The sequence below is a fragment of the Corticium candelabrum genome, chromosome 13 (assembly GCF_963422355.1).
Source record: "Corticium candelabrum chromosome 13, ooCorCand1.1, whole genome shotgun sequence".
NCBI classification, from domain to species: domain Eukaryota; kingdom Metazoa; phylum Porifera; class Homoscleromorpha; order Homosclerophorida; family Plakinidae; genus Corticium; species Corticium candelabrum.
Window position 1 is genome coordinate 837,177 of NC_085097.1, and position 15,133 is coordinate 852,309.

Below are 15,133 nucleotides of genomic sequence, written 5' to 3' on the forward strand. Positions count from 1 at the left end.
GTCGAGGTGCAATGTGTGTAGGACTACATACATGACTTCAGAGCCACATCACAATAGTCAGGCTGTCGACTAACCATTTGTATGTTAGCAGCACTTTTCTATCAGTTGATGTGTGATTTGAAAACCTAAACTTTATAGCTGTAGGGTCTAATAGCTTTGGCATGACCAGATTTATTGCCATTTTGCTTGTGTTTGCAGTGTAGAGTACAGTAGAACCTCGCTAATCCGAACAGCCCTGTGGCAAACCCTGTTCGGATTAGGGAAGTTGTTTGGATTACTAAAACGTGTAGCCTTGAAGGTTTAACCTTTAGCCTCATACCCAGGCCAGGCGCGCAAGAGGGCCTGGGTACGAATCTAGTCTAACCTTGCCTCAGATACCCAGTCCATTGGTGCATGTACGTATCAGAGAGTGCAGTAGCACTCTCTATGTAGGGATGTGAAGAATCTAAAATGGCCACCCATACAAAAGTTTTCAAACGCGTCCTAGCCAGATTCTTTTAACTCAGTTAAAATCTCAGAGCCACCTAATGCTCGGCTGTATGCGGTCCGAATGGTAGTCAGACTACTAGCACTCACACTAAGCGTCTCAGAAGCCGTCTATCAGTAAGTAAAAATGAGATTTATTCTTTCATATTTCACTTTTGCAGCCAGACTAGCACCTCACTTGAAGCAGCTACAATGACGAGAGTCATATGAAATGATTTACTCTTGTCTGAGGAATTGCACTGACCCAACAGCTTTAACTGTGGAAAGTCCACCCAGTAACAACCTGCTACTACGCAATTGTACATAGGGCTTCCACAACGCCATGTTGTACCGGACACGTGTGTACATGATAGTTACGTATGTAATTACCTATTACTAGCTGGTGGAAACTACGGTTTGGGAGATTGCTGGCACTTCCACAGTGTGCTTACAGTTGCGTGTAGTTGAACAAGTACGACTATGCTCTTAAAATGTTTTTATACTTGTGCATGTATACATGTCATGTTTCTGGTAAAGGACACAGCTGCAATGACTACATACTTCTAAATAATGTGACAATCAGGATTTAAAATAGTTAGATGCTCGCATTTACTGAAAACTAGATAAACGTTTCATGTGGCAGCTACCCGGATCAAGCTGCCTAATAAGATCTGGGTGTGCAAGATAGGGTGCCAAAGGTAATTCAGATTAGCAAGGATTTGGATTAGCGAGGTTTGGATTAGCGAGGTTTGGATTAGCGAGGTTTGGATTAGCGAAGTTTGGATTAGCGAGGTTCGGATTAGCGAGGTTCTATTGTACTGGTAAATTGTGGGGTTTACTGGCATGCTGTAAAAATACGGGGTGAAAACCATAAATCACAACTGCTCTTGAGATATATGGTGCACATCTCTCGCAATATGTCTAATATATCTCTTTATGCTGGTCTGAGACAAGCCTTTGGGCTAAAATTCAGTGGTATTGTCTCTTTGACGTGCTGACGGTTCAAGACTTCTACACAATTAAGGAGGAAATTCTTGAATAGTGGGTGAAAGCCATTTCTCGTCGATTCTCAATCGATGTTCCCGTATCTTGCAAGAAGCCATGAAGAAATTTTACAGAGGAATGAGATCTCGCAGATGTCACAGTCTCCCTCTAATTTAGAAGTGAAACAGAGCCATTCTCAATATGTCTGATGGTAAATTCCCAGGATAGGATAGTTGGCCAGCTGAAGTCTTTAAGGACGGCGGTAGTGGCTATTCTTAAAATTAGGCACCTTTAACAGGGAGTGTTGGTGCCAAGAAAAAGTTCCCAAAAAAGAGTTTAAAGGTGCCAGCATAATCCATCTATAAAAGAAAAAAGAAGACAAATCAGACTGCAAACAAATCATAGAGGAATTCCTTGTTGTTAGTGGCTGGGAAGATAATGGTTAGGCTCATCCTAGATCGGCTTACCGCCCACTTATCAGAGAGTATACTACCAGAGTCTCAATGTGGGTTTTGTCCTTGTTGTGGAACAGTGGACATGGTTTTTGCTGCTTGTCAAATCCAAAAGAAGTGCAGAGAGCAACAAATAGACCTACCTGTTCACCGTCTTTATTAACCTGGTGAAGGCTTTCAATTCTGTAGATTGTGAAAGTCTATTACACATCAAAGTTTGCCGGAGAAGGTAGATTCATGATTGAAAAACATGCCAGAATTCTCCAAACAATTCTCAAAACAGTTGAGCTGAATGAAGTCTCGTGCCGTTGCAACTGCCAGCGAACAGTGCTGTGGATGATTGTTCAGCAGATCTGAGACCGAGACTGCAAGGCGAATAGGCAGCATGGCCTGAGCCTAAAGACGTCAAATATAGATTCATATGTCAGAGTCAAATCTAACAAGTTGTTTCTCAACACAATTAGAAGGCACTGTCCCCAGCAGATGGTTAATTTTGCACCATACAACTTTTAGCAGATAAAGTTCCATCTGTAGGTCTTTTAGGTCGGGAAGAAAGTCTTGAAGACAGTGACCTTTGTCTATTTGTTTTGCAAGGAAGGTGTCAAAGAACCTATCAGATTCATAAACAGGAGGCCTAGTAATTTGAGACCTTAAGCAGAATTCTGAATTTTGTTGAATTTCGGATGCATTGCCAGTAGGCCAAACACACTCATATTTGCTCATGTTCAAAAGTAAACTGTGTGAGGGCTCATGGGCCAACCAAAGATAGTTTGTTCAGGAAGGAAGAGGCTGCTGATCGAAGGTGTAGGCAATGTACCATCATCTAAATGCCAAAGCTGAAGGTTGAGGGCAGGAGTCTGGTCTGATATCCCGTCAACGCAGCCCCTCTCTGTGTTTCTTCAGATGCTGTTCTTGCTTTTTTTGCAGAACTTCCATCAACAATCAAGTCCAGGGTTTTCAGGTCTGCATGTGGAGCACTTGCTAGAGGTAGTTGCTGGCACTTCTGTCCCTACAGCACAAGATTGTCTTGATAGTCTGACCAAATGGGTGTGCTTAGCTCTGTAAGGTAACATGGATCCTAAGATCTCACCCTGGCTATCCGGTGAACCTCTATCGGCCCTCACAAAGAAGAATGGCGGTGGTTTCAGGCCAATAGCTGTTGGAGAAGTCCTTCGTTGCCTAGTGAGCAAAGTTGCTTGTACTGCAGTTAAATCTAAGTTACCCGATCTTTTGTTACCACATGGACAGGTTGGTGTTGATTTGCTGGAGGTTTGGAAGCAGCTTTCCATTTGCTACAAAGTAATATCTGAACATGGTGATGATCCCACGTTATGCTGTTAAAGATTGGTATGTGTAATGTGTTCAACAATTGTAATCAAAGCAGCTTCTCAGGCAAATCACTCTGACCTCCCTGAACTTTTGCTTGGGTTCAGTGGTATTATTGATTTGAAGATGAACTCAGATTCGAACATCATCTTTTAACGTTGTCATCTGGTGTACAGCAAGAAGACCCTTTGGGTCCTCTATTGTTTCTCTAGTTGTTGTAGATCATCTGAAACACAACGGTTCAGTCTGATGGCTTGCTTCAGTTATGGTATCTGGATAATGGCACCTTTTTGGGTCAACGACCTGCCTTCATGTCATTACTGAGTGATATCAATTTCAAAGGGCCTGTTGGTCTAATAGTTAATTACTCCAAATGCGAAATATTTTGGCCAACTGGTGATCGAGCATGTCCAGAATTTCCACCAGAAATAAAGCGTTATATGTCAGTCAACCGGAGGAGCTGATTTTTGGATGTCCTCTCTATTGTTCAGCTGAACTCTTTCATTCTTCTTTGCAAACCCATTGATAACATTTGACTTGTCAGGAACATTTTTCAGACCTTGCAAACCCTCAAGTTGAACTACATCTGCTGAGATCTTGTCTGGCATTGTACAATATCAATCATTTGCTCAAGATGGTTACTCTGGATATGTCTCATGACCAGTTACTTCGATTCGATGTGGGATTACAAAGCTGTCTTGGTATTATTATTGCCACATTTCTCTCTGATTCAACTTGGCTGCAAGTTATGCTTCCCATTCACTTGGTTGGATTAGATTTGCAAGAGTCCCGGAGAACTGCTGCAGTTGCTTTGCTTGGTAGCTGTAATGCAGTACGATTCCTTTCTGCAAGATTATTGAAACAATGATGAGTCAGGCCATTGTAGCGTAGAGTAGTCATGTGATGTCATAGATTATGAGTATGCGCAATAGAGTAATACGTAGAATACAAATAGACATTACAGCCATCACCAGTGATTCTTCAAAGATGTTGTTGTTTCCTGGTGAGTCCATTGCTCAGACCATCTTCGCTTAATTCTTCCTCAGAACGCTGACAATTTTAAACAGTTTTTCCACTTGTCAGTGGTTACAAGTCCTTCTTGTCTCTGTTTTGCAATCTTTGAACCTAGGCAACTACTGTCTTTGTAACTGAGCTTGGTTGAACACGATCTCAGCACAGCACTCACGAGCACGGCTAGGGCAGTACTAACTCTTCACTCTGTCTTGCCATGCCTTCTCAAGTCTCTGTTATGGCAATACGTTTTTGGCTAGGAATTTTTTTCCCTACTACGCAAACTCACCGATGCACGTGTGGTCACGTTTAGACACATATGGTAACCATCTATTGGGCTGCTGCCTTCCTAACTTGTGATCATGAAGGCATGATGCTCTATGCGACACCTTGTTTCATGCTCTTACTACTGACAATTCCAACTGTTGACGTGAACAAGGATGCAGCAGTCTTAACCTGTCAATACCTGGTGATATCTTCCACCCAGATTTTGATCAGGGACTGCCTACCTACTTTGTTCTGTCTGTCTGGAATTCGTTACAACCAAGCTACATTGTCCAAGCAGCAACTTGTGCAGGAAAAGCAGCTGAGGCCTATGAGATAGAACAAGACATCTGACACAATGCTTTGGTGTCAGCTGCAGGATGTGTTTTCCATCCTCTCATTGTTGAATCTTCATGGTCAGCTCACAGCTTGAAAATTATGATCATTGTGAGAACATTGACTTTTCACAATGACTTAACTTTTAGTCAGACAGTTACTTACACCAACAGCTATCTTGCCAGTTATGGCACTACAATGCTATGACATGTCCAGTCCAGCAGAACTGACATCTTATGATGTAATATTGTGTGCCACTCATTTTGCAACGTGAAAGAACTTCTGTATTTGCTATCATGTCTTGCCACTTAATTCCACAAATACGCCGTAGGCAGCACGTTTGGAAGCTGTCAAGTTTCTTCAGGTTATGATTTAGCAGAGTCCAAGTCTCACATCCATAGAGGAAAATTGACAAGGCAACAGCTCTATACACTGGTAGTTTGTTTTTCGACTGATTTCATGACGTTTCCAAACCTAGTTTCAAACTTTCTGAAGATTGAACTTGCTTTTGATATTCTGCACAATATACGTATATACTTCAATATATATATATATATATATATATATGCCCCACTAACAGCTTTATACAAGAAGCAGGAAGGTGGAGGTATAAGGCCAATTGCCGTGGGAGAAACACTTCGTTGGTTGATTGGTCGTGTATGCTGTTCAGCCGTGAAATCTAAGCTTCCAGATATTTTCTTGCCATATGGCCAGGTAGGTGTGGGCATCCCAGGTGGTCTCGAGGCAGCGGTACATTCACTTTCCAGCTTTATTGACACTTTTGGAGATGATCCCAACTTATGCTGCCTCAAACTGGATATGTCCAATGCTTTCAACAATTGTGACCGTACTACTTTTCTGCGACGTCTTCACAGAGAGCTTCCTGAGCTTTTTGGATGGGTGCAGTGGAGCTATCACAAACCCGCAGAACTTCGTTTTGGCAACCGAAAACTCACTTCTTCTACTGGTGTTCAGCAAGGCGACCCTCTGGGTCCTTTGCTTTTTTCCTTGGTCATTCTAGATTTAGTTGATGAAATTGGGCCATTAAATGACATCAACTTAAAGTTGTGGTACCTAGATGATGGAAATTTTGTTGGACATCGTTGCAAGGTAGCTTCACTCCTAGAGCAGATGAAATCTAAAGGGTCTAGATATGGTCTTCAGCTGAACATGTCCAAGTGTGAGATATTCTGGCCTTCTGGAAACCAGTCCTTTCCGGAATTTCCGTCAGATGTGGAACGCGTTGTCGACACAAAGGGTGGTGCTGATTTTCTGGGCTCTCCTCTCTGGGGATCTGAGGTCTTTTTCAATACTAGCCTTTCAACTCGTATTGACAAAATCTGGGAAAGTCAACAACGCCTGCAAGATATTGAAGATCCTCAGGTAGAATTACTTTTACTGAGATCATGTCTGTCTTTGTGCAAACTAAACCACATACTCAGGACGGTTCCACCTGACAAAGTCCTTGGCCAACTTCAACCTTTTGACATCAACTTACGGAAGACTCTGGAATCAATAGTAGATTGTTCCTTATCAGAAAGCTCATGGCAACAAGCTACACTCCCCACTCGCCTGGGGGGCTTGGGTTTGAGGGAAGCTTCTCGATGTCACCCCGCAGCCTATCTTTCCAGTTGTAACTCTTCTCGTCACTTGGCATCTTACCTTCTATCCATGAGCAGCCAGTGGAACATGTCATATTCCGATGAGGGCCAGGCGAGTGTGTTTCCAGGGGAGTCTACGGCCCAAGATTTTTTGCAACTCCTTTTACCAGATAACAACCACAAAATTGATTCCACCAGTCAGCATCAGTTGCAACTTCGGTTGGACTCTGCTTTATGGTCTTCACTCAAAGAATCGGCGAGCATAAGGGATCGAGCTCGACTGAATACCATTTCTGGTCAACACACTGGGGCATGGCTACGGGCAATACCGAACCCGAATCTCGGCCTTTCCATGCCCAAAAGAGAGTTTAGTGTGGCACTACGGATATGGTTGGGTATCCCCATTTTCCCTTCCCCAAACTCCAAACGCTGCCCTTGTGGTAACATTATTGATAAGTTTGGTGACCATCTATTGGGATGTAATCAAGGACAGAGTTTGACAACGAAACGTCATGATGCTCTATGCGAAGTGGTGTACAACGCACTGCTTACAGATGATTCTCGTTGTCGTCGGGAGGCAAGATGTAGCAGTAGCAACCAAACAAGACCAGGAGATGTTTATCATCCAGATTTCGAGCGCGGTTTGCCTGCCTACTTTGACTTATCGGTACGAAGTTCCTTACAACCGTCTTTTCTCACTCAAGCAGCAAGTCATCCAGGTGCAGCATCTGATGCAGGAGAGATGGAAAAGGACGAACGACATCACCTGAATGTGTCCAGCACAGGCAGCCTTTTTCATCCGCTAGTAGTAGAGACTCTGGGTCTCTGGACAGCTGCTAGCCTTCAAGTGCTTAAGATCATAGCACGTAGAGCTTCGTTTAAACATAATGTTTCAATTAGCCAGTCTGTTTGTCATTTTCATCAGCAACTCTCTACTAGACTGTGGTGTAGCAACGCTAAAATGATACTAGCTAGATGTAGTTTAGATGGTACTGCTAGTCCCCTATGGGACCTATAATAATATATATATATATATAAAAAAAAAAAAAAAAAAAAAAAAAATATATATATATATATACAATATATTATATTTTGATGTCATGCCTAATGCATGCCTACACATAAACATTTAACTATTTCCAACAACTGTGTCTCTACTATTTAGTGCTAAGCGTTCTAAAATTAGTTTAGCCTTAAAAAGCCAAAGCTTGACAGAGAGCTGTTCATAAAGAAACATTAGCGTTCTACTAACAGTTTGACAACGATGAAATGCCATCTTCCTTGCTATTATCTTATATATATATATATATATATATATATATATATATTTGAATCATTTGGGTCATGTTCGGATGTCAGCTTGGATACATTGAAGACTATAGCATCTAAAACTGTTTCTGTTAATACTATTTCTTTTAGTCAGTCTTTAAATAATTTGTTGCAGCAATTGTCAGTAAAGTTGTGGTCGTATAATGCACGCATGATTCTCAGTAGACTGTTGTTAGACAATAATGACAGTAATTTTAGTTCATGGGATTTGCCTGTGTCGTAGATTTGTTGTATTGAAATATACTCTCTCTCTTTCTCTCTCCCTCCCTCCCTCCCTCCCTCCCTCCCTCCCTCCCTCCCTCCCTCCCTCCCTCCCTCCCTCCCTCCCTCCCTCCCTCCCTCCCTCCCTCCCTCCCTCCCTCCCTCCCTCCCTCCCTCCCTCCCTCCCTCCCTCCCTCTCTCTCTCTCTCTCTCTCTCTCTCTCTCTCTATATATATATATATATATATATATATATATATATATATATGACGTCATTTTTCAGGCTATTTTGCCTGAAAACAAGTATGTGAAAGAGAGCAACAGTGCTCCAGTTGTGATGCCAGTCGTCTGGGTGATACTTTTCACTCTGAATTTTTAGAGGGCCGAGCTACATACTTTGACATCATGGTGGAGCAATAGTTTACAGCCTTTGCATATCATCAGTGCCGCTGTTAATTAAGTAATTAAAGCAGGTGCTGCAGCAGAACATGCTGAAGCCAGGAAAGATGATCGTCGTGAGGCCAGAGTAATGGCAGTGGGAGGAGAGCTTTACCCGCTTGGTGTTGAGAGTTACGGCTTTTGGACTCCTGCAAGTTTACAAACAGTAAAGTTAATCTGCTCAAGAGTGTCCACTGTAACAAGTTACTCATTTTCACAGACGCAGAGGAACCTGATGCAACAACTCTCAATAAACTGTGGGTGTATAATGGTAGAATGATTTATCAAAGGTTACTAGTAGATACTGTTGAGATTTTTCATGGGATCAACTTTCAGATAGCAAATAATATGATTCTGTAATATATATCTATATATATATATATCTATATATATATCTATCTATTAATTTTATTGAACAACTAATAGCATACAGGGAAGTCCCAACTTAAAACATTATCTACCTCCGCAAGCATGCGGCTAGAAATCATTCCAACGTTATATAACCATAATTTTACACAGTTCCTCTAGCAAGTTCTTTAAAGCTTTCCAGAAAGGAACAGCTAGTACAGCACAAACTTTAGAAGATATAGATTTTAAAGTTTCTAGGCTATCTGGTGACCATAAACCAAGCGACTCCACCACCAAGGGGTAGAAGACCCCGCTTGCAGATGTTTTTATTTTTTGTTTTTTTATTTTTATTTTTTATTATTTGTATATATAATACAGATAACACAGATAACACATATCTGCCCTAAGGGCGGAAGCACGAAGAGTCTAAGTCGCAATATTGCAATAATTAGGTAGATAGTCAACAATCATGAGGTCCAATCTGTCACTAATCATTCTTGAGTTATACTGCCACGAACGAGCAGATAACTGTTCATGAAATTGCCTGGAAGCTTTGCTCAGAGACAAGCCAGATGATAGAAGAGACTTCTTTATGATTGATCTCAATACCTCCAGACTATGTGCAGCCCACACTTCGTATGATTCCACCACAAGAGGGTAAAACAAACAACCATACCTTGAAACGTTAGCATGATGGCGTTCATCTTTGTCCACTTCCCTAGCCTCAGCAGCAGCACCAGCTTTTATGGCAGCATTAATAAGGTGAGAGGGAGTGAACGAATTCTTCATGGAAATGTCAAAATAAGCAGCCTTGCCTAGGGAAAAGTCGGGATGGAAAACGTCACCTGGTCTTGTCATAGAATGAGAGGAACAGCATTGTTCTCGACGTACATTGGAGTTGTCTGAGAGCAACCAGTGGAAGATGATGTCACATAAGGCATCATGTCGCTTAATACGAAGAGGACCACAGCCAAGAGCATGGTCACCAAAAATGTCCAATTCATGACCGCACACACAACGGACTGAGTGTGGGGGTGTTGGAAAAACCGGAATTCCCAAATGCAAACGCAAAGAAGTCACAAATTCACGTGGAGACATGGCCAGGCCTAGACTTGAGTTGGGGATTACCCTCAACCAAGCCCCCGCATGAGGATATGCAACAGCATTGAAACGTGCCTGTTCTCGCAGACTAACAAAGCTGACTTTAATGCTGGATCTCAAAGCATCATCCAGAGCCTTCTGGAAGGAATGTTGTTTAGAAGAAACAGAGGACGAGACAAAACTAGGTGTTGAAAGACTTGCAAGTTGTTGCCGACATTGCACTTTACCAGGGAAAAAGGAAGAATGCTGAGTCCAATCATTTTTTCTTCATGTACCGGCATGAACGCTGAGTCGTTAAGAAGACGGAGAGACAACTGCCGAGAAGAGTTGCAGCTGCCAACGAAAGCTGCAGATGAAGATCTAGAGGCCTCACGAAGACCTAGACCACCCAAACAAACTGGAAGAGTTGCCTGTTTCCATGTCAGGTCAGAGACCGAAGAAGAGGATAAAGCCTCTAAACTGTGATGAAGACCACTGTCAAACTGCATCAATACATCATTGATCTTGAAGCCAGGAACCGTTCTAATGATGTGATTCAGCTTGCAAAGGCTCAAACAGCTGCGGAGAAGATGAAGCTCCACCTGAGGATCCTCTAAAAGGGTCAAACGGTCCTGCCAATCCAAAATCTTGTCCACTCGTTGGGAAACAAACTCAGTAACATATGAGGAAGATCCATATACAGGACAACCAAGGAAGTCAGCCCCACCATTAACCTGAACACTGCGCTGAATTTCAGTAGCAAATTTGGAGAAATTCTGATCTCCAGAGGGCCAAAAGACCTCGCATTTGTTTAAATTGATATGAAGACCAAAGGAGGGACCCTTTGATAACAAGACATCCAAGAGACAAGCAACTGAAGCCCGCTGGCCAAGGAAAGAGCCATCATCCGAATACTATAACTTCAGCTTCAAATCTGGCAATGGACCCAGGTCATCCATAAACTCCATAAAAACGAGGGAGAATAGTAGGGGATCAAGGGGATCCCCTTGTTGCACTCCTGCAGATGACTTGATCCAAGAATTCCCAAAAAAATGCAACATGCCTTCACAATGGTAATACCACGAGGACCATCCAAATGAGGCTGGGAACTCTTTACGTAGACGACTCAACAAGAAGCTTGAGAGCATTTGTTAAAGGCATTTGTCATATCAATTTTCAGGCAACACAAGTTGGGATCAGATCCATATCGAGCAATACAAGCTGACAGTGTGTGCACAGCAGCGTCTAAACCTCCTGGGACAATGACACCAACCTGGCCATAAGACAAAAACGTGTCAGGTAAGTCCTCTTTCACAGCAGGACAGCACAGACGGCTGACAAGTCGACGTAGGACCTCACCGACAGCTATAGGGTGGACACTACCATGCTTCTTCAATAGAGCAGTGAGACGTGCTCCACATAACCAAGGGGCTATCCTAGGGTCAGCACGACCAGACAAAAGAAAATTTGCCAAACAGGTCAAGTTGTTCAAACACTGCTTGGCTGAAGGATTTGTAGTACCAAGAATAGCATCAAACAAATGCTGAGAATTCAGTTGAGAAGCACCAGGGCTGGATGCACGAGGAAAAGCTTGAAGTGAAGCCAGAACTGAATCCATACTGACAGATAGTGAAGAGGGATATCACCAGAAACAGTTGGCAGACATACTCAGGGTGGTGTTGATAGATTTCTTCAAGAACCTTGCTGTCATGAGGGCTGACTGTACCCAGAGAGCCAAGGCACAGCATGGCATCTCTGTAACGACCTTCTCTGGCATAAGCAAGCGCCCATTTTTGATTAATGTGATCTACAGGCGAAGACTTGCAATTAGAAGACTGTTTACAATCAGCATCCAGTCTAGCCTCAAACCAAAGAGACTGAATATCACCAGAAGTCCATCGTTCTAGACGGGATAATAACAAGGATTTGACAACAACACGTTTCTTCCGTCCACCTCTTGTTGGGCATCTCAAAACAGCTTTAGGCAACGTGTGAAGACGAGCATAGCCCCATAAACCATGATATGTGGCATTCCTGAATTCTGTGGCAAGAACTTTCGCAAGAACAGGACGAACCGAGCGTGGAATATGGCCAATAGTCTTGACTTGTAGCAGAGAAACCTCTTGCATCAAAGACTCAAACAAGACAGCCTCCAGGTGAACGGGACACACAAGGCTGCATGCTGCCTTGATTGCTTCAGGAACTGGGTCTTCAAAATGGCTGATCTGATTAGTGAAAGGACAAGATGAGGAACCTGAGAAGGCACCAGACGCTGATTCACCAGCTACAGAATGAGGTGAAGTAACGTCTGTAGGCGCGCTAGCCAGATCATGGGTGGACGCCATTCTGGAGAGCCAGGAAGACAGAATAGGATCTACCATCAAACCACCACATCTAGGGCGACCAGGGCCTTGAGACCGACGACAGACTTTCCAATGGGCAGAATAGGCGAAGCCACATTCAGAACAGAGACGCCGTTTGTGAGCAGACAAAAAGGATGCAGATGGGAAACGAGAGCAAGAGACGTGTTCCAACTTGATATGTTGCCAAAGGGAGTTGCTGTTGGCGTACGAACAATGGCATAAGGGGCAAGAGCAACTCTCCAACTCTGACTCACAGGTGAGTGCAGAATGGACATCACGACGCTGGCAGCTAACTGTACCCCTATCCGCATCATCATCATCACTGTCAACTTAACCAACTTGCTGGACATATTGCTAGAAGCCAAGAAAACGAAGGAAACCGCAGACCAAATTCAAGAGATGGGCGCCGCCATTGCAAGGTCCTGTATATGTACGAGATATATATCCCGGGATATATCCTGGGATATATATATATATATATCCCGGATGTATGGCTGGCATTGTCGCGAGAATTGTTGTAGCCGTCGATTGCCGAAGGAACAAGAGAAAAAGAGGTCGTCATCTTTTCAGACTGTGTCATTGTGGCTTTTGCCACTGACTGTCTGCGTCAGTCCTTACTCTGGTGATGGGACCCCATTTGAGAAATAAATTCATTGGCTTTATTGTTGTGTGGACAACTGCCAATTTGTTGTATTCCTATTGTCTGTATTTTGTTTGTTTGTTGGAGTATACAGGTCAACAGGAACATGGAGTTTGCTGCATCAGCACCCTACTTCCAGCGCTCTGCGTGTTCCTGTTTACATTTGTATTGTTTCAACGGCTTTGGCTGTTTGTGACGACTCTACGTATTTCTTGCTGCCTCATTTGTCATCGAGCAGGACAGTTGGTCGAGTTCCTGAAGCTTGCCACTTCAACACGTACTCAGCGCTCTTTGCAGGTTTCTTTGCTCATCTGGTTTGCTTCTTCTGATTTCTCTTTCTTGGATTCTTTGTTTTTACCTCTGGTCATTGCAGTCTTATGGAATATTGGATGTTGCCGCACTTTCACCCCTTCTTCGGCACTCTTCAATTTTTTCATCTTCTGCATTGTTCATGTTCAACCATTCTTCTTTTCTTGTGATGTGGAGACTTCTTTCTGTCTTTGTGGCAAATGTTGCAGTTGGGCAAGATCCTGAAGTTTGTCGCATAATAACTCTTCTTCCCGCACTCTTCAGGTCTTCTTCCTTCGTCATTCACTTGCTATTTAGTTTCTGGTATATACTTCTTCATCCTCATGTCGTTTGTAGCAGATGAACCCAGACTGGATTCTGGAGCATGCCGCACTTCAACCTTATTTCAGCGCTCTTCAGGCCTCTTTGTTTAGCTGCTGTACTATTCTATAACTCTTATCTGCTATATTGTGCTCTTTTTAGTTGTTTCTTTTTGTCTTGTACGTGGACAGCACACTAGCTTGTATTTTGGATGTACGTAGAGTAGCTTAGCTGCTCTAACAATACAAAAGATATATAATGGTATATATATATATATATATATATATATATATATATATATATATATATATATATATATATGGAAAGTTGAGTGCTGGCATATCTCCGTAGCTGGTAGGAGCTCCCCTGACCGCCCTCCACAAGAAAACGGGTGGTTACCAGCCAATAGCAGTGGGGGAAGTTATCCGTCGTTTGGCTAGCAGGCTTTGTTGTGCGGCTGGAAAATCTCGCTTTCCAGATTTATTGCTGCCATATGGTCAAGTGGGTGTTGGAACCAAGGGAGGATTGGAAGCTGCAATTCATGCATTGCGTACTGTCTTCAAGGAGGAAGGTCACAAAGATGATCTATGCCGTTCAAGTAGACTTGCAAAATGCGTTTCATGAATATGACCGTTCATTGTTCTTGGAGCATGCCAAGGAAGATTTGCCTGATATATTTCCCTATGTGCAGTGGTGTTACACAGCTGTAGGAGAATTAAGATTTGGTCAACATCGGATTTTGTCAGCAGCTGGAGTGCAGCAAGGTAACCCTCTGGGTCCTCTTCTTTTCTCGTTTGTAGTCCTTCAGTTCTTAGATGCAATTGGTCCAATTGATGTACTTGCCCTTTACATTTAGTATCATGATGACGGTACCTTTGTTGGGACCAGAGAGGCTGTTTCCTCATTCTTGAATTCATTGATTAACAACGGACTGTCTTTGGCTTAAAACTCAACCTGAAGAACTGTGAAATCTGTTGGCCGTCAGGTGATCAATCATTTCCCAAATTTCCATCATATCCGCCACATGGGTATTGAAGATACCGGAGTTGAGCTGTTTGTGTCACCCGTCTGTGGAACATATGATTTTTACAGTGCTGTTGTAGGCAAAAGAGTTGACAGTGTGCTTGAAAATCAGAGTCTTGTGCCAGAATTGAACAACCCCCAAGTCGAGCTTCATCTACTTTGTAGTTGCCTCCGCCTCTGCAAGATCAACAATCTTCTCAGAACAGTTGCTCTGGGCACACCTGATCACCACTGAACACGCTTTGACATCGGGACACGACGTTCTCTAGAAGTTATAACTAAGACTTTTCCTGATGCCTCTTGGCAGCAAGCTACTCTACCAATGCGCATGAGGGGTCTGGGGTTGAGACAGGCAGCTACAACTTTGGCCGCGCCTTTCCTTGGTATCCTTCTAGTTCAGAACAAGAAGTTGCCTACACATGTGTTAGTTCCAGCGTCACCAATGTCTTGTCGAATCACCTTGTATGCCGATATTCATCCCAGGTGAATAAAACGCCCTTGTCCGCTATAGACCGGTTCTGGCTGGTTATGACGTGGACGGTTATCCTAATAACTCGTCTGGTGAGTCCCAACATGTATTACAGAGGCAGCTGGATGACGCATTCCTTTCCACCCTTAACACAAGCAGTCTTTCGAGACAAGGCGCATCTCAACAGAGAGTCT

At 43.2% G+C, this 15,133-nt stretch overlaps 1 protein-coding gene across 1 annotated transcript; it reads left to right on the forward strand.

The window, feature by feature from the left end:
• The first annotated feature begins 6,436 nt into the window (after positions 1 to 6,436).
• LOC134189095 (uncharacterized) lies at positions 6,437 to 7,716 on the forward strand. The gene has a single exon (XM_062657326.1). It carries the CDS (start codon positions 6,510 to 6,512, stop codon positions 7,455 to 7,457), a length of 948 nt encoding a protein of 315 aa, XP_062513310.1. The 5' UTR covers positions 6,437 to 6,509; the 3' UTR covers positions 7,458 to 7,716.
• The last annotated feature ends 7,417 nt before the right edge of the window (positions 7,717 to 15,133 follow it).

What these genes read in the sequence shown, in the direction of transcription:
- LOC134189095 (XM_062657326.1), top strand. Translation starts at nt 6,510, where the DNA reads ATGAGCAGCCAGTGGAACATGTCATATTCCGATGAGGGCCAGGCGAGT.